We start from the raw sequence: 18902 nt of genomic DNA on the forward strand, positions 1-18902 counted from the left end.
AACATATTGTAGGAAATGCCACCAGCTTTCTCGAAGTATTTCTGCTCTTGTTCCTCCCCTCCCAAGCAAATAACCAACGATATTCCTTTGAAATTCCAATGAAAACCCCACCTGCCCATACATGTATGTGGTTCAGCCTTAGTTATATTACTAATTGCTGTTATATGTATTAAATATTGCATTACATTTCTTGGATATTTAATTTATGGAGAAAAAACACTAGAAGTTATTTGAATGATATTACCTGCTGCAGTATTGCCAAGGCTCAAGAGCATACCCATCAAAATCAACATGGCTTTTGTTGACTGCAACCTCTAACTGCCACAGTGTGGAAGAAATTTAGCTTAAAGGTCTATAAAAACTGAAAGTCTGAAATAAGGTTTTGTCTTTCTTGTCTTTCAAGATACAGAAACAAAGTCTGTGCACCCGAGAGACAACCAGTTGTTTCTCACACACACATTTACGCCTTGCATTGTATCGTAATATCATTGCATCATTGTATCATTACACCGTCTCTGCACACACACATGACTTGGTCAGTACAATGAGTTGATTAAGAACTAAGGACATTAAAAACATTGCTATTGTTATACAGTACAACACATGATTTGCCGTTTCACACTGAAACAAAAGTATCAAATAAGAAGAACTGGGTTAGTTTCCCACCAAAGAATGAAGTCACAAGGCAATAGAAGTATCAATTATAAGAAACATTATGAACTACAGTAGGTTAAGCTTTAACAGAATATTCTGTTCAAGAGTGTACAATCTTACAGAAACACAAGTAGCCTATCAAATCAAAGGTGAAATTCCATCTTTTCCCCTCACTTTAGTGAACAACACAAAATGGCCACCACAGTCAGCTGATACCTCAACACCCCATTTCATGTCTTTAGCCTATATGTCTGTGTGAACGTATCTTTGTGACTGGAGCCTTGTCAGAGAAGTAATTATGTAACCCTTGTGTAACAGGCCAAGTATTATCTTATTTTGTTTTACGTGTTGAATCTTGTGTCAAATAATTAAAAAAATAATCGTTAGCTTTGCAATAATTGTTATTCACTGATTTCCCTATGCAGGCCTGCTTTACCCTCCTGTCGTGTTTGGGTCAAATCTGACCGTTTCACAACTTATAATACTCATAAATATTATGTTTTACAGCTGATAACCTCAAGACCTTTTTGTGCTAATTTAAGAGCTTGACCGGAGACACTAAGGGGGGAATTCTCCCATTCGCGCGTAAGCTTCTTTACGCGGTTCTGTTGCGCGCCTCTCTGTTAAGCGGATTCTCCCATCTCTGGTTCTGTCACACCCACACCGCGCAAATTCGGAATCAAGGCGGGCTCATGAAAAAGGCGTGATTTATTTTAAACTGGGACGGGAGACCCCCGAGGATGCTGCTGTTCCCTGTCTTGGCTTTCCATGGAGCTCATGGAAAGACAGGGAATTTCCTCTGAACAGAGCCAAACCGCCAAATACAAATAAAGTTGATTCTAAAGATATTTCTGTCTTGTGTATTTTTGACTGAAGTGGTCCTGACAGAACTACATTGTATACCTATATGTTACAAGCCCCCAGTGGATACTCTAGGTAAAGTGAGATGGTGACAAAAATACTCATGGATATAATAAAATACTATAAGCCACTATCACAGACAATAAGTAATGTGGTATGGTCCATGAATACATGAGTACTCATAAGGCGATAAGCAGGATAACAACTAGATGCACCGCATAGCGGTACACAATATGACCGCCGCTCAGTTCTGCACATTCTCTCCAAAACGGATTACGCTCGTCAACTTTCCTGTATGGCTGGGATTATACTTGCTGTTAGACCAACCGTAAGCGTATGCGCCCGTGTGCGACCTGCTGTGTCCGGTGTACAGACTCGCTGCAGCATTACGCATCCTACTGGAGGTCTTCACTAGGGGGAGACTATAGTAACATCAGATGCGGATGTGGCCATGTGCCATTGTTTACTCTCATGATTGCCTCCAGCTTCGATGTCGATAATGCATCTTGCAGTCACCTTTTTTTGTAGTGATCGCCCCCTACTTTCTTATCAGTATTGCATCTCGCGGACGCGTCATGTTCGCTTGCGACGACGTGCACGACCGACACACCAAACGACCGCAAAATACGCGAGGCAGCCATGATACGGACACGAACGCGTTGTCTGCAGCAAGTCTAAACCTGCCTTATCTCCGATTTGTGCAATATACTGTATGTATATATCTCCTACTCTTGCAGCTCATGTGTATATGAGTGTGTGCATGTGTGAGTTTGCTTGTATAAAGATGTGTGTCTGTCTGTGTGTGTGAATGTGCATATGTGCGCATGTGTGTGTGTGTGTGTGTGTGTGTAATCCGTGGAAGTGTGTTTATCTGTGCGTGTGAATCTGTTGATGTGTGTGCGAACTTAGTTACTTTTTAAACTGAGCCCCCTGCCGGCTCAACATAAAAATGGCAATCGGTTTTGCCAATAGCCTACTCACTATATTGGAATTTAACAGTTACGCCATTTTAACAGTAACGTCAGAACGTATAGAAGACATCACAACCTGCAAAAAGTAATTTCAGGGAGGTATCTAAAAAATACTTTAACCTACTGAGATACTGAAATACAGATGAATAGCCTATGTTTGTTCAATAATGTCTAGTCAGTATACCAAATAAGAGAGGCCTATAGATAGAAACTGTGGTAATAAAATATGAAGATTTTGGTAGTTTGGGCTTTTCGTGTATCCTTCTACTGTAGCCATTTAGCCATCTACTATAGGCCTGAATTATATGCCAATGAAATTACACTTGTTAAGCTCACCTCAATAAATATTTTGCAATCATTTAATCCACCATGGGCAATGCTAAAGTTACTGTTACAAACCAGCGGCAGAGTTGGCGGTCCAACGGCGGTAACCACCAGTGGCCCGCTGGAGTTTTACTCATCAGTTCTCTGGCTGTCCACCGGCGGCTCAGAAGCGGCTCCAGATAAAGGGCCACCCTTTTGCCGCTTACTACCCACCAGCTTCTAATTGGCCTTATTTACAGTATGGCCATAATAATGAAAATGCACTAAAATAGCAATAATACATTACAGTATAACACTTTCCATTTGCCCTCAATCAGAACAATTTACAATTATTTACAGGACTTACCAAAGTTACCAAATTTACTAAGGTGAAGACAGTGCCTGCTGATGAGAAACCTATAAATGTATTCTGTAATTTAATAATCCAATATAAAAACATTTATCCTCAGCAACTATCACACAGACTCACCACACATAGTATTAGGTTCAATACATTTTGTTTATTTATTTATTTTACTTGCTTTTGTTTATTTATTTTACATGCTCATTTACATGCTTTATTTATTGTACATGCTTAAACAATTTGTTAAAATTATTTTTAATAATGATATAAATATGCAACACACTCTTCAGTAGGGTGACCAGATGTCCCGAAAAATTCGGGACAGTCACGAAATACAAGCAGTTGTCCCGAATCCCGAATCCTGCCCTAAATGTCCCGAAAATTATAGCAGTCTCGAGTAGCCTATAGTTATTGTCTGATACATTAAAACGAATCATTCAAGGCTGCTCATTGCCTGTATGTTTATGGGGGAAATGTGTGTAGCATAGCCTACTCGCGCGAATTTACAGTATAATAACCTAATTTTCATTCATTGTTGACATGGAGGCTCACGCAGCTCCGGGACCTGATGAACATGCCGCTAAAAAGCAAACGAGTGCACAAATTGCAGCCGTGCCCGTGAGGACAGGTAGCCTGACTCTCGCCAGACCCTTGTAGTTCCGCCATGCTCCACCAGAGGCGTTTCGCTGAGCTCCACACAAGGGTCTGGACGCGAGGGCAATCCAAACCCCTGGCGGTTGCTCAAAAAATGAGCAACCAATCAGTAGCGCCGAAGCGAGTGTTTGATTCAAATAACAATGGCGGCATGCAGCGAGGAGTCTTGTGCTGACATTGATTCTGCTATTTCAACCGTTTTGTCGGATCTATCCAGTATTCATTCTTTAAAAGATTAACAGAGAATAGTTTTGAAGACATTTATTGGTGGCAAGGATGTTTTTACTCTTCTTCCGACCGGGTTTGGCAAGAGCTTGAAGAAGCCGAGCACGTCATTCAAGATAACAGGCAAGTGGTTTATCAAATCACATGCGAGGATGTTTTACAAGGACCCGCCTTCAGAAATACATACCCTATCGAGAAGTCCCAGATCCTTGTGTGAAGCAGACAGCGAACTACAGGATCTGGCGAAAGTCAGGTTAGAGGACAGGGGGCACCCACGAGAAGTGATTGGTCGTATAAAATGAAAGTTGCTGATGTTTGTGTTATTCAAACAACACATTTGTTAGGCTATGTTTTCTTAATGACCTATAAGCCTAAATAAAACATATTTTTGCCATTATAGCCTAGGCTAGGCTTATTAGCGTTACAACAAGTGTTATGGAAAGATATGACTACACGCACTGTTAAAGCGTTTTACCAAAAGGGCTGGTTTGCCAAAAAAGTTCGTGTACCACCCCCCCCCCCCCCCCCCGTCCCGAATTTCACCCATTCTCATGGTCACCCTACTCTTCAGATGTAATTAAGTAAAGATGCAAAGAAGTTGTGACAGACATTCATGGCTTGTTTCTCCCTTGATATTGGTGCCAGATTAAGGAAAATGCAGTTCTACCTTGCTGGGGTGTTACTGGCAGCATTGTGAGCGAATTTGACAGAGGTGTATGTCTGACTGGTAAACTCTGTTGAACAGATTAGAAATGAAAAGGCGTATTTAGTGAGACGATTACTGCAATGGCAGGGTTCATACAAAAAAATTGAGCTGAATGTACTACCTTTTCACTACCATCAACATGTTTTCTACTACAAAAGCAAAAGGTGAAGAGTAATGTAATGCAATACCTTTCCAAAACACAATAACACATTTAAGAACAACAGGGATTTAACAATGGACAAAGCTACTGGCATTTGAACAGGGGTGTGTAGGCTGTCAATAGGCACTGTATTTACCGGCATGGCTGGAGTTGATGAAGCTTGCTGGGTGGTGGTGCTGGCAAAGGTGTAGTGGTCTGACTGGCAAACTCTGTTGAACAGATTGGAAAAGACGTGTTTAGTGAGATGATTACTGCAATGGTATGACACCTGGCACGCTAACTAGCGCCTAAAGTACAAACACTTCTAAAGGATATTTCCACTTAATTTTCAGACAAACCAAGCAAGGGACCACATGTACAGACTCTACAAATACTAACCATTATATCCATTTTTTATTTAAATGACTTGAAAGAGATCGTCAGGTATAAATGCACCATACAGTAGTGGCCAGTTCATTCATTCAGATGCTGTTACATGCTAACTAGCGCCTAGAGTACAAACACTTCTAAAGGATATTTCTACTTAATTCTCAGACAAACCAGGGTAGGGACCACATGTACAGACTCTATAAATACTAACCATGATGTCAGTTTTTTATTCAAATAACTTGAAAGAGATCGTCAGGTATAAATGCACCATGCTAGTGGCCAGTTCATTCATTCACATGCTGTTACATGCTAACTGGCGCCTACAGTACAAACACTACTAAAGGATATTTACACTTAATTTTCAGACAAACCAAGCTAGGGACCACATGTACAGACTCTATAAATACTAACCATGAGGTCCGTTTTTTATTTAAATTACTTGAAAGAGATCGTCAGGTATAAATGCACCATGCCAGTTCATTAATTCAGATGCTGTTACATGCTAACTAGCGCCTGAAGTAAACACTTCTAAAGGATATTTCCACTTAATTTTCGGGCAAACCAAGCTAGGGACCACATGTACATACTCTATAAATACATTTTGGAAACAGGTGTTGGCTAGAATTACGCTTTACATACAGTTTTTAAAATGAAAATAGTAGAGATATAGAGAAGAGATGTTTTACTTACCTAGTCCTAAGCCTGCTACTGGTGGTTTGAGTACTGACAGGCTATTCGCATCTGCTTGGATGAGTTTGCTTAATTACGTTTCTAAACGTAAAGACATTTACCAACTTCTTTATCAGTCTGACGGTTACACAGTTACGTGCAAGAACAACAAGTCACGTAAGAGATGAAATCGTTAGCTTACTGCAACATGAGAAATCAAGTAGTGTGAAACTAGCGACAGTAAAGAAAATTCCAATATGGCCGCCATTCGGAACTGAGAAATCACAACTCCATCTTCTTCGTTTGTCTTCTTCTCTCTGATCTGATCTATCATTCACTGAGCAGCGCCAGCGCCACACACCAGTGGCAGCAGGCTGCAGTGTTTGAACGTTGTTGCATTAGTTCTGCTTTTGACGTTCTCATATAAAATCGTAATAAATACATAATTGTTTTATTTGGTAAGCACAGGGTAGCCACGGGGGTGGCCAGTGACACAGCTACATGGGGCACGGGCCATTCTAGGCTTCAGTGTAGAGCAGCCACGTTGAGGGACCATTCACTAAATGCACACATAAATACATTTATTATAGCCCCCCATGGATGAAATTCCACAAAACTTGGCATACTCCCAGAGGGTGTCAGGTTAATCGTACACATGAAATTTGGTGCAGTTCATAGCATCTCATCTGAAGATAGGGGCAATTAAAGCAATATTACATTACATTTTCAATTTTTACCATGGGGGTGCAATTCACAAATGACTGGTTATAAGCTAAGTTGATCTGAGCTCTTGAGACCAACATACCATAAAAAATTTGTCATCCTCGGTGCCACGGTTCAGGTAGTTATATAGGAAAAACTGCAATTTTTGACCTTCGGGCGGGGCCAGCGCGGGGGGGGAGTGACCCCCGGGGACGAAACGAAATTTTTCCGTAAAAGTCTACTGGGGCTACATGCCCACCAAGTTTCATGTGCCCCGGTGTTACGGTGTCCCGGGAATCGTTGACCAAAAATTCAGAACCGATGACGAAAAAAAAAAAAAAAAAACTTTGACAACAACTATATGACCGCTTCGCTAGCTATGCTAGCGGCGGTCATAATAATTACCTTCAAGGTGTCCTTATACGGAATTAATGGACGCTGCTCGTCACCCCACCATAGGGGCTGTGAAAAGGAATTCTTTAATTGCTTCCACCTCGTCATCAATTCTGTATATCAGGACACCTCGACCATCATATCCTACACTCTGCATGTGATGTACACCTCTTAATAACTTACATGAAAACAACCTCAGTATGATCAGTAATGTATTGAATACATTTCATTTACGGTATATTCATTGATTTATAGAAAAACATTTGAATATTTTCCATTTTTAACATTTTGCAAGCAATCAATCATTCCATGCACAAACATAAGGAAGGGGTTGCAGGCTTACATATATATATGTATATAGATTATACATTATTTGTTAATGAAGCAAATTATCTTAAAACCACACTGTTTTGGCCAATAAAATGTCAATAAAATATTTACAAATCGGACAAACTTTAATATAAAGCAATCACCACTAACAATATCATCAAGCACCAATAAATAATTACACAATGATTGAAAACATACTACGTTGCAATAGTCTAAGAAAAAAGAGAACATGATCTGTCATGGATCCTTTAAGGTGCCAAACACTCACACTTCCACAAAGTTTCACTTCTCAGTTCTCAGCTCTCAGAAAACGTTGTGAGGTCACGTGGGCGCTTTATGATTGCCTCCCTGATATATTCAGCAACATACAAACAGTCTCCATCTTTGAGTCCAGGGCAGAGCAGAGGGACAAGGGTCTTCAGGGGTGGAATGTTATAGAAAGTACAAACATGCGTTTCTTCTAAAGTGTTATAAAACGATAGTGTGTGTTTGTCACAGTCCAAAAACACTCCAAGTATCTCAAGAATATTCCCCATTTGTATCATAGTTTCAGGGTCTGTGTTAGCAAAGAAACCCTTTCCTTTTTGAAAATGGAGGACCCAGAAGCCATTTTCTGGAGTTAAAGGAAGTTTGTTGTTGCTCTCTGCTGCCGTCGTTGTGCACACTCCCACATACCAGGACTGTCTATCTTGAAGGGGTGTTAGCTTACTTGTTCCCAAACTGTCTAATGTAGAATTGCCCCTCACCTCCCAGTAGTGTTGGTGTGAGATGAGTCTCTCTTTACACAGAACATGAGGATGGTGGTCTCCATGGGCAGCCTGCTTCTCTGGATCAGAACATGTGACTGATTTTCCATCGTCCCCCACACTCATGAAAGGAGGAGTCGTTTCAGTATCCGGGGTGAGATGCACTGAAGAATATAAGAGCTTACATGATGTTTGGCTATTTTTGAATATACTGTAGTGTATTTACTTAGTCTCATTTACAGTGTGATTTACCTTCATTTCCTTTCACTGTCTTCAGTGCTGTTTAGACGGAAATACATCTGTTAGTATATTGTATCTAAATCATATCAATGTGTATTTAACAGTCCTCCTCCTTACAATGTGTATTTACCTGGTATTTGTATGATTTGTGCGTCAGGAATAGTTGACTTCTCTGCTGTAACTGTGAGAAATGTTACAGATTTGAGCTCTTTTAGTATTACAATTACACATGACAAATTATGTTCAATGCGACTTCTGATAGTTTTACCTGGTGCAACTGTGTTTGTCCCACTCTCTGCTGTTGGTGGCTTTTGCTCACTTTGACCTTTTTGACACAGACAAGCCATTTCAAAATACATCACTAAACTGTGTAGAAAAATATCATTCCACTGTTATTGTGTGTGTGTGTGTGTGTGTGTGTGTGTGTGTGTGTGTGTGTGTGTGTGTGTGTGTGTGTGTGTGTGTGTGTGTGTGTGTGTGTGTGTGTGTGTGTGTGTGTGTGTGTGTGTGAGAGAGAGAGAGAGAGAGAGAGAGATTGAGATTGAGAAAGAGAGAGAGAGAGAGAGAGAGAGAGAGAGAGAGAGAGAGAGAGAGAGAGAGAGAGATTTATATGCAGGTTAAGGTTCTGAGTAGGCTGGGTGAACCCTGCCTGACGACCTGCCGGCAAATTTGGATTTCGCCCAGCAGCTCAGGCTGGAAACCTGCAAATCTACAGTATCTCCTCTGATCCCTGCCAGAACCTTTGGCTCCAATCACAAACTAGCTCATCCAAAAGATGCACCGGATCGTTGGTCTGATTGGTTGAAGGATTGTCCAAGCGTACAGAGATTTGAACGATGCCAATACAGCTTGACAGTCCAGCCCCTCCTCAGAGAGAGCACGCCTCTTGTGCAGTAGAAATAAAGCACAGACTCCCCATACTAATGTTCAATCTTGATTGAGCGTAGTATGGTGATAGCCATTCGGTTCTGAGGTCAACTCTTGCAATGTCACTCCGCAGCTAGTCACGTCACTTTCACTTTGGCTTCTAGCTGTATTACATTTTGTGTATTTATATGCATTATTAAAAAAAGGATTTTAAGTGTCAAATTCACATGATATAATATATAATGTCATCTATTCCAAATGATAGTAATTAAAAAAAAAAAAAAAAAAAAAAAAAAAACGTTCCTCACATACCAGTGTCTGCTGTCTTCTCTTCAGTCATCTCTACATAGTTGGAAAAGCAAAGAGAGATGACAAGAGGAATAATGTTACAAAGTACTAAAGACAATTAATGGAGGGGGGAGGCAGCAAAAGTGGATGATTTTTCAGGGGAGATCAGATGACATGAATTAATGAGTACAATAATAAGGGGGATCATCATAAGTAAATTACTTGTTTGTCTGTTTCTTTTTCATTTAATTTGCCACTAAATAAAATCCTAATGATGGCTATCACAAATGCTGATACTTAGCGAGAAACATGAATGATTTTATGTGACAACCTGCACAATTCAAAACATTTGGTCTTCTACAAAGATAATGGAAGATGCAAACATACGTGTAAGTGGAGCTGACTCTTCTGTTTGGAGAAGAAGAATGATCACAGTGATGATGGTGATGGCGAAAACAATTAAAATTAGTAAGTTACATTTACTATAAGGTTTTGGTAAATTAGCCGTTGTGCTAATCATATTAAACATTTCTTAATATTGTTATGAACTGATAAACATTCTCTGAGCTGTAACTTTATATGAGTACACCAATTATGTCCATTAAGATGAAAATTAAGTATAAACCTGCCTTTTCCTGTACATGGTGGCCTGTCTTTGATCTCTGCAGAAATGAATAAATAAATAAATAAATACATATGCACTATTATATCAACTTAGTCTTTGTAAATCATACAAATGGCAAGAAAGAATAGCAGGAAAAAAGGGAAAATTCAAGCTTATGTTAGGGTGCCCAAATATTTGCATGTAAATGTATCCATGTGTACCTGTCTCCCTGCTTTTATTCATTTTAGTATACCGGAAACCTACGTAGAAGAGAAAAAACAAAACAGAGACTAGATTTAAAAAGCCAAGCCAAATGCATGCACAAGAGTGCCAGTCAAATGCGGGGGGCAAATTGTATCTTCCTCATTGTTGATAGAGGTGCTCGATCACGTGTTCTTAGAGACGTGTTCTCAGAGGTTAGTTGGTATTAACGCTGGCTCACTCTTGCTCTTGATGTGTGTATAGGGCATTGGCATTCATACCTTTCTTATATGAAAAGAAAAGTAGAGAGAGGCCCAGCAGCAATAGGATAATAATAGTTATGAAGGCAGCTCTCCATCCATCTGCAGAGAACAATCAACTATTACAATCAAAAGTCAGTAACATATCAACAAATGTATGCGGACCAGGTGATTGACAACATATGGCTACATATCTCTCCTGTTATTAAACCACTAAATAAATAACACTAAAACATATTGTTTTTTTACAACATTTGACTATTTGACTATTTGACTAACATTGACACTAAAACAGGATAGTCCATAATCACAGACTCACCGGTAGGCCTATCTGTCTGTGTTACGGTCATCTGGGGTAACACCCTGCCCAGTGTCATTTCCTGATCAGACAGATAAACTGAGCAAGAGATCCACTCTGACTGAGATGGAGAGACCAGCAGCCATGAACCCACACTCACCAGACCCTCAGCATCTGAATGAAAAAGAAAGATTGTGTGCACCTAAAATTAAATCCAGAGTTATTTTCATGTCTTCATAATGCTAACAGCTAGCCTGCCAGACGCCAAACCAATTCTCAACTGATGAGTGCACCCAGGCTGTTCCATTTCCATTTACCTGTTGTGTATTCACAGACTGGGTTGTCATTGATTTCTCTTCCTTGTCTGTCTCTCCAGGTGACTGTTGGTTGAGGAGACCAACCACCTGACACGCAGGTAACATTTAACTGTGTTTTCCTCACTTCAGTATATGAAAGTACTGGGACCGAACCTAAAACTGATATTCAGATGTACAGAATCAAGAGGGGCCAAAGCTGCTAATTGTAATGAAATTTCTTTAAAAACATGTATGTGGAGGATATCTCATGGTTATCCTGTTCACCATCACACATGCATCACATCACATGCACATTTATGCATACAGTATGTATTCATGCAGAGTACCTCTCATGATCAGCGACACATTGGCTCTTTCATACCAGATGTCACTCTCAACAAAGCATGTGTATTCTCCCCTGTCTGCCAGCGTGAGGTTCTCCAGTTCCAGGGTCACGTCTCCCTTCTCCAGGTCCCCTATCAGAGATGCTCTGCCTCTGTACTGAGGGTCTGCAGACCTCTCCTGAACCTGCTGGTTCTCGTAGCGCAGAACCAAAGTTTTAGTCTTATCGGGTCGGTACCAGCTCACTCCGTACTGCACAGCATTAAGGGGAGGAGAGATCTGGCAGGGCAGAGTGGCAGAGGAACCCAGCTGGACTGGGATTGAGTTGTGAGGAACAGACAAGTTGAAGTCTAGAGACCAAGGAGACAGAGGGAGGAGCCATGTGGAGACAGAGGGAGGAACTGTGATGAGTGCACACAACTGGTACATACTGCTCCCACCTGCCCATAGTGTTTATTTGTAATACGTATGGCTGTGTTACCATTATATCATATAGATTTTACTGGTTGTATAATTTCTCTTTGTCTTTAGCAATTATTAATCTAAATTTAATGGAGAACTCTTACCTGCTACAGTGTTGCCGAGGCTCAACACCATTCCTACCAAAATCACCAACATAGCTTTTGTTCACTGCAACGTCAATTTAAATAGTTGAATCTTCTGACATTTTTTTTTTTTTTTACAGAAAAAGTCTTGTTGCGTGGTTCTCATGAAAGACCTTAGTTTTCTCAGTCTGGCCTAAAGACTCGTCAAACCTGTTCAAATGATTTTTATTGAAGTTAGCTATTGACTAGCAGTGGCAAGGGTCATTTACTGCACATCAGATCGGGGCATGGAGTGCACATTTCACAAGTCAAATTTCAAAAGTCAAAATTACAAAATAAAAGTGTGAGTGTTTCATTGCTACCTTTGAAATAGTAAAAACACGCTTAATGCCCATTAATGAACAATATGCAACAAAAATAAGAGCACTGTCCCACTTTACAAAAAGTAGATAAGTAGACTTTGCTACCACATGTAACTGTTGTTTCTATGGTACAGAGAGAAGGACATACCTTAAATGTATATAGATTGAATAATGTCTTCCAGGTGAGGACTCCATTTTCAGACTCCATTTCTCTCTCTTCTCACAGTGAGTCTATTCCTCTCCAAGGTATGTTTATGTGAGTGATGGCAGTTGTGCAATAAAACGATGAATGAAAAGTTGATGTGGCATGAGATCAAAGGTTACGTTAGATTTAACACATTGATAATATCTGAGTTATGAAGTTACTAAAGTGTTATAAAATAATAGTGTGTGTTTCTCACAGTCCAAATACACTCCAAGTATCTCAAGAACGTTTCCCATTTGTACCATAGTTTCAGGGTCTGTGTTAATAAAGAAACCCTTTCCCTTTTTAAAATGGAGAAGCCAGAAGCCATTTTCTGGAGTTAAAGGAAGTTTGTTTTTGCTCTCTGCTGCTGAGGTTGTGCACACTCCCACATACCAGGACTGTCTATCTTGAAGGGATATTCGAACTGGCTTAGAATTAGTTTTTTCTGAATTGCCCGACACAGATTTATAATAGTCCGTCACCTCCCAGTAGTGCTGGTGTGAGCTGAGTCTCTCTTTACACAGAACATGAGGATGGTGGTCTCCATGGGCAGCCTGCCTCTCTGGATCAGAACATGTGACTGATTTTCCATTGTTCTCCACTTTCATGAAAGGAGGAGCCGTTTCAGATTCCAGGGTGAGTTGCACTGAAGAATAAAAGAACTCACATGATGTTTGGATATTTTTAAATAAAGTTTATTTAAATAGTCTCATTTACAGTGTGATTTACCTTCATTTCCTTTCACTGTCTTCAGTACTGTTTAGACGGAAATACATCTGTTAGTATACTGTATCTAAATCATATCAATGTGTATTTAACAGTCCTCAGTAACAGTTTAACAGTCCATTGATAATATCTGAGTTATAAAGTTACAACATCAATGCTATATGGAAAAACACCCATAAAGGAGTCACAGAATGGATAAACGGAATATTTTACCTCGTTCTGTGACATTAAAACAGAAGATATGCAACTTTAGTCTGTCAAAAAATGCCCAGATATTACTTCACAAGCCTGTTACAGCCCTATAATTAGGCTGGAGAATGAAATGATGTGTTTTGGCAGATTTAGGTTTCTGGACATCAACATTCAGCCTTGCAGCCAATGATTATTCACTTCAGGTTCTAGCTTAAAGGGATATTCCGCCATTTTTGGAAATACGCTCATTTTCCACCTCCCCTCGAGCAAAACAATCGATATTTACCTTGTTCCCGTTCATCCAGCCATTCTGTGAGTCTGGCGATACAACTTTTAGCTTCAGCCTAGCATAGATCATTGAATCGGATTAGACCATTAGCTTCTCGCCTGCTAGCTTCATGTTTAAAAGTGACTAAGATTTCTGGTAATTTTTCCATTTAAAACGTGTCTCCTCTCAAGTTAGAAAGTGCAAGAAGACCAACTGAAAATGAAACCTGGCGTTTTTCTAGGCTGATTTGACATGGAACTACACTCTCATCTGGCGTAATAATCAAGGCAACGTGCAAACATACCATAGGCGCAGTGATATCTTACGCAGCATCTGAAAATAGTCCCCATAGACAACAAGCAGTAGTAGTGCCAGTAGCTGCAAGTTGCCTTGATTATTACGCCAGATGAGAGTGTAGTCCATGTCAAATCAGCCTAGAAAAACGCCAGGTTTCATTTTCAGTTGGTCTAATTGCACTTTCTAACTTGAGAGGAGACACGTTTTAAATGGGAAAATTACCAGAAATCTTAGTCACTTTTAAACATGAAGCTAGCAGGCGAGAAGCTAATGGTCTAATCCGATTCAATGATCTATGCTAGGCTGAAGCTAAAAGTTGTATCGCCAGACTCACAGAATGGCTGGATGAACGGGAACAAGGTAAATATCGATTGTTTTGCTCGAGAGAAGGTGGAAAATGAGCATATTTCCAAAAATGGCGGAATATCCCTTTAAGGCATTCTCCAAAGCCAGTTTACTGTACCAATAGCCCCATGAAAATACACATGGAGTCTTTGCATGATTGAGCCAGAATTAGAGAAGACCCAATTAAATGTTTCAATTTGATTAATTAAATGAGTGTATTTTTTGTATTGTATTATTTTTTATGGTTTCTACTAACATTGCAGCCTAGACACAAAGCATAATCATACCCCAGATGCTCACTCAGGGTTCAAATAACTATGAAGCTCGGTAGTGCCCAGCCTCCTTAGTTCTGGCACTGCTAGTTCCACTCGAAATAGCAGTCTGGGGGGCCCAATTAATTCATAAATATATGACGACGTGACTATTAATACAGGAACATGTAAGATAATAATTCTTCACTTAAGAAACAGCACCGATACATTTGCTGCAACATTTTGTTTTGGTCACACTGTCAACATTTCCCATACAGAGTGTGCCTATATGGTCCATATGAATCATGATATGAAACATGAATGAATGCAATCAAATGCTGATTGGATCAGGGTGTGGTTTATGAGGGCCAGGCTCACTGAGTTTATCAATCATTCTCCTAGCATAGCCATAGAGCCAGCCGGAGAATCAGCCATGCAACTTCAGCTCGTCGATGCGGACTCATCTTGTAACAACCATGAAACATACCTTCTCCATAGATAAAGTTCTTTGGAGATAGGTTTGCCTGTTATTAATCATTCAGCTCCAAAACAAAGGCATATTGATTGTGTGCAAGGGTCCAGCCAGGAGAAGTTTTTACAACGTTATTTCCTGACTCTAGGGGGAGCTCTGCAGTTCCCAAAAATACCCAAAACTACATTGGATACCTATATGTTACAAGCCCCTAGTGGATAGGTAAAATGAGACGTTGATCAAACACTTGGATATATGGATATAATAAAATACTACAAGCCACAATCACAGACAATACGTAATATGGTATGGTCCATGAATACATGAGTACTCATGAGGCGATAAGCAGGATAACAATAATAACCTTCAAGGTGTCCTGCTATACGGAATAAATGGACTCGATTGAGGAAACTCCAATACGCTGCTCGTCACCCCACCGGGCCATGACAAGGAGTTCTTTGCTTCCACCTTGTCATCAATTCTGTATATCAGGACTCCTCGACCACCATTATCCCTTACATGACTTCCAACAAACACTTTCCAACACTGTATTAGAAGAACTCTACATGATGTGATGTACCTCTTAATAGCTTCAATGATTCAAAACAACTCAGTATGACTTATCAGTAATGTATTGATTTCATTTAGGGTATATTAATTGATTTATAGAAAAACATTTGAATATTTTCCATTTTTAACATTTTGTAAGCAATCAATCAGTCCATGCACAAACATAAGGAAGGGGTTGCAGGCTTACACATGTACAGTATATAGATGATACATCCTTTGTGGTAACACTTTGCGGTAAGGGTACATGAATCATCATGAATTCATACATGAATTCATTTATGATTTATGCATGATTTATGCATTACTTAATGGCTTAATATCTCATGAATCATCAGGAATTGACATGAGCTCACCATATGTCATTCATGACCTCATGCATGACCAACGCATCAACTAAAGCATTAAGTATGGTGGCTACATCATTATGAACTATGGTTCATTAAGCATGATCATGATGATTTATTTTTCTGTACATGAATCATAATGAATTCATGCATGTAAACCTTCCTGAATTATTAGGAGATTAACTAAGCATTAGTTACTATGACTGTTGGGCTTAATTTGTACAAACTCTCTAAACACACTTTCTTAAACTCTTTCTCTAAACACACATCATTATTCACCACTTTAGTTGAGGGGCCACAAACATAATGAACTCATGAGTAACTAATACTTAATTAATCCCCTGATATTTCAAGAAGGCTTACATGCATGAATTCATGATACATTATGTACAGAAAAAAAACCATCATGCTCATGCTTAATAAACCATAGTTCATAATGATGTAGCCACCATACTTAATGCTTTAGTTGATGTGTTGTTCATGCATGAGGTCATGAATGATATATGGTGAACTCATGTCAATTCCTGATGATTCATGATATGTTAAGGCATGAAGTAATGCACAAATTAATCATGAATTCATGTATGAATTCATGATGATTCATGTACCCTTACCGTAAAGTGTTACCCTTTTGTTAATTAAATAAATTATCTGAAAACCACACTGTTTTGGCCATCACAGTTCTTTAATAAAAATAAAATGTCAATAAAATATTTACAAATCGGACAAACTTTAATATAAAGCAATCACCACTAACAATATCATCAAGCACCAAAAAATAATTACACAATGATTGAAAACATATTACGTTGCAATAGTCTAAAAAAAAAGAGAACATGATCTGTCATGGATCCTTTAAGGTGCCAAACACTCACACTTCCACAAAGCTTCACTTCTCAGTTCTCAGCTCTCAGAAAAGTTTGTGTGGTCACCTGTGTTCTTTACGATTGCCTCCCTGATGTATTCAGCAATATACATACAGTCTCTGTCTCTGACTCCAGGGCAGAGCAGAGGGACAAGGGTCTTCAGGGGTGGAATGTTATGGAAAGTACAAATATGTGTTTCTTCTAAAGTGTTGTAAAATGATAGTGTGTGTTTGTCACAGTCCAAATACACTCCAAGTATCTCAAGAATATTGCCCATTTGTACCACAGTTTCAGGGTCAGTGTTAGCATAGAAACCCTTTTCTTTCTGAAAATGGAAGACCCAGAAGCCATTTTCTGGAGTTAAAGGAAGTTTGTCTTCGCTCTCCGCTGCTTCGGTTGTGCACACTCCCACATACCAGGACTGTCTATCTTGAAGGGATATTAGCTTAGAATCAGAATAGTCCGACACAGATTTATAATAGTCCCTCACCTCCCAGTAGTGCTGGTGTGAGCTGAGTCTCTCTTTACACAGAACATGGGGATGGTGGTCTCCATGGGCAGCCTGCTTCTCTGGATCAGAACATGTGACTGATTTTCCATCATTCCCCACTTTCATGAAAGGAGGAGCCGTTTCAGTATCCAGGGTGAGATGCACTGAAGAATATAAGAACTCACATGATGTTTGCCTATTTTTTAATATACAATTTTATTTACTTAGTCTCATTTACAGTGTGATTTACCTTCATTTCCTTTCACTGTCTTCAGTACTGTTTAGACAGAAATACATCTGTTAGTATATTGTATCTACTGTAAATCATATCAATGTGTATTTAACAGTCTTCCTCCTTACAATGTGTATTTACCTGGTATTTGTATGATTTGTGCGTCAGGTATAGTTGACTTCTCTGCTGTAACTGTGAGACATGTTACAGATTTGAGCTCTTTTAGTATTACAATTACACATAACAAATAATGTTCAATGCGACTTCTGATAGTTTTACCTGGTGCAGCTGTGTTTGTCCCACTCTCTGCTGTTGGTGGCTTTTGCTCACTTTGACCTTTTTGACACAGACAAGCCATTTCAAAATACATCACTAAACATATAGAAAAGTCTCACTACACTGTTATTGTGTGTGTGTGTGTGTGTGTGTGTGTGTGTGTGTGTGTGTGTGTGTGTGTATGAGAGAGAGAGGGAGAGTGTGTGAGAGACAGAGATTGAAAGAGAGAGAGAGAGAGAGAGAGAGAGAGAGAGACAGAGATTGAAAGAGAGAGAGAGAGAGAGAGAGAGAGAGAGAGAGAGAGAGAGAGAGAGAGAGAGAGAGAGAGAGAGAGAGAGAGAGAGAGAGAGAGAGAGAGAGAGAGAGATTTATATGCAGGTTAAGGTTCTGAGTAGGCTGGGTGAACCCTGCCTGACCTGCCGGCGAATTTGGATTTCCCCCGGCAGCTCAGGCTGGAAACCTGCACATCTATCTCCTCTGTTCCCTGCCAGAACCTTTGGCTCCAATCGCAAACTAGCTCATTCAAAAGATGCACCGGATCGTTGGTCGGATTGGTTGAAGGATTATCCAAGCTTACAGAGATTTGAACGATGCCAATAGAGCTTGACAGTCCAGCCCCTCCTCCGAGAGAGCACGCCTCTCGTGCAGTAGAAATTAAGTGCAGACTCCCCATACTAATGTTCAATCTTAAAAGATTGAGCGTAGTATGGAGATAGCCACTGTAGGTTCTGAGGTCAACTCTTGCAATGTCACTCTGCAGCTAATCACGTCACTTTCACTTTGACTTCTATAGCTGTATTACATTTTGTGTATTCATATGCATTATTTAAAAAGGATTTGAAGTGTCAAATTCACATGATATAGTATATAATGCCATATATTCCAAATGATTGTAATTAAAAAAAACAAAAGAGAAAAAACAACGTTCCTCACATACCAGTGTCTGCTGTCTTCTCTTCAGTCAGCTCTACATAGT

General features: G+C 39.7%; 1 protein-coding gene and 1 long non-coding RNA gene across 2 annotated transcripts; both read right to left on the bottom strand.

The window, feature by feature from the left end:
• Positions 1-7453: 7453 nt before the first annotated feature.
• On the bottom strand, positions 7454-10026 carry LOC134060359 (uncharacterized). Its single transcript, XR_009935170.1, has 4 exons — positions 9890-10026; positions 9527-9556; positions 8616-8672; positions 7454-8528 (listed from the first exon to the last, which is right to left on the bottom strand). It is a non-coding gene; the product is annotated as an uncharacterized LOC134060359 (long non-coding RNA).
• Positions 10027-10645: 619 nt separating this feature from the next.
• LOC134059572 (butyrophilin-like protein 1) lies at positions 10646-12100 on the bottom strand. The gene is made up of 5 exons (XM_062516017.1): positions 12070-12100; positions 11509-11853; positions 11183-11335; positions 10887-11039; positions 10646-10686 (listed from the first exon to the last, which is right to left on the bottom strand). Exons 1-5 carry the CDS (start codon positions 12098-12100, stop codon positions 10646-10648), a joined length of 723 nt encoding a protein of 240 aa, XP_062372001.1.
• Between the last annotated feature and the right edge of the window lie 6802 nt (positions 12101-18902).

This window comes from Sardina pilchardus, chromosome 16 (genome assembly GCF_963854185.1).
Source record: "Sardina pilchardus chromosome 16, fSarPil1.1, whole genome shotgun sequence".
NCBI lineage: Eukaryota > Metazoa > Chordata > Actinopteri > Clupeiformes > Clupeidae > Sardina > Sardina pilchardus.

Bases quoted from the DNA above. Each gene is read 5' to 3' on its own strand.
- LOC134059572 (XM_062516017.1), bottom strand. From the start codon at position 12,100: ATGGTGTTGAGCCTCGGCAACACTGTAGCAG. The intron at 11,040-11,182 runs GTAAATGGAAAT...TTTTTCATTCAG, and splicing joins AGTCTGTGAATACACAACAG to ATGCTGAGGGTCTGGTGAGT. The intron at 10,687-10,886 runs GTGAGTCTGTGA...TGATTGTAATAG, and splicing joins ACAGACAGATAGGCCTACCG to TTGATTGTTCTCTGCAGATG.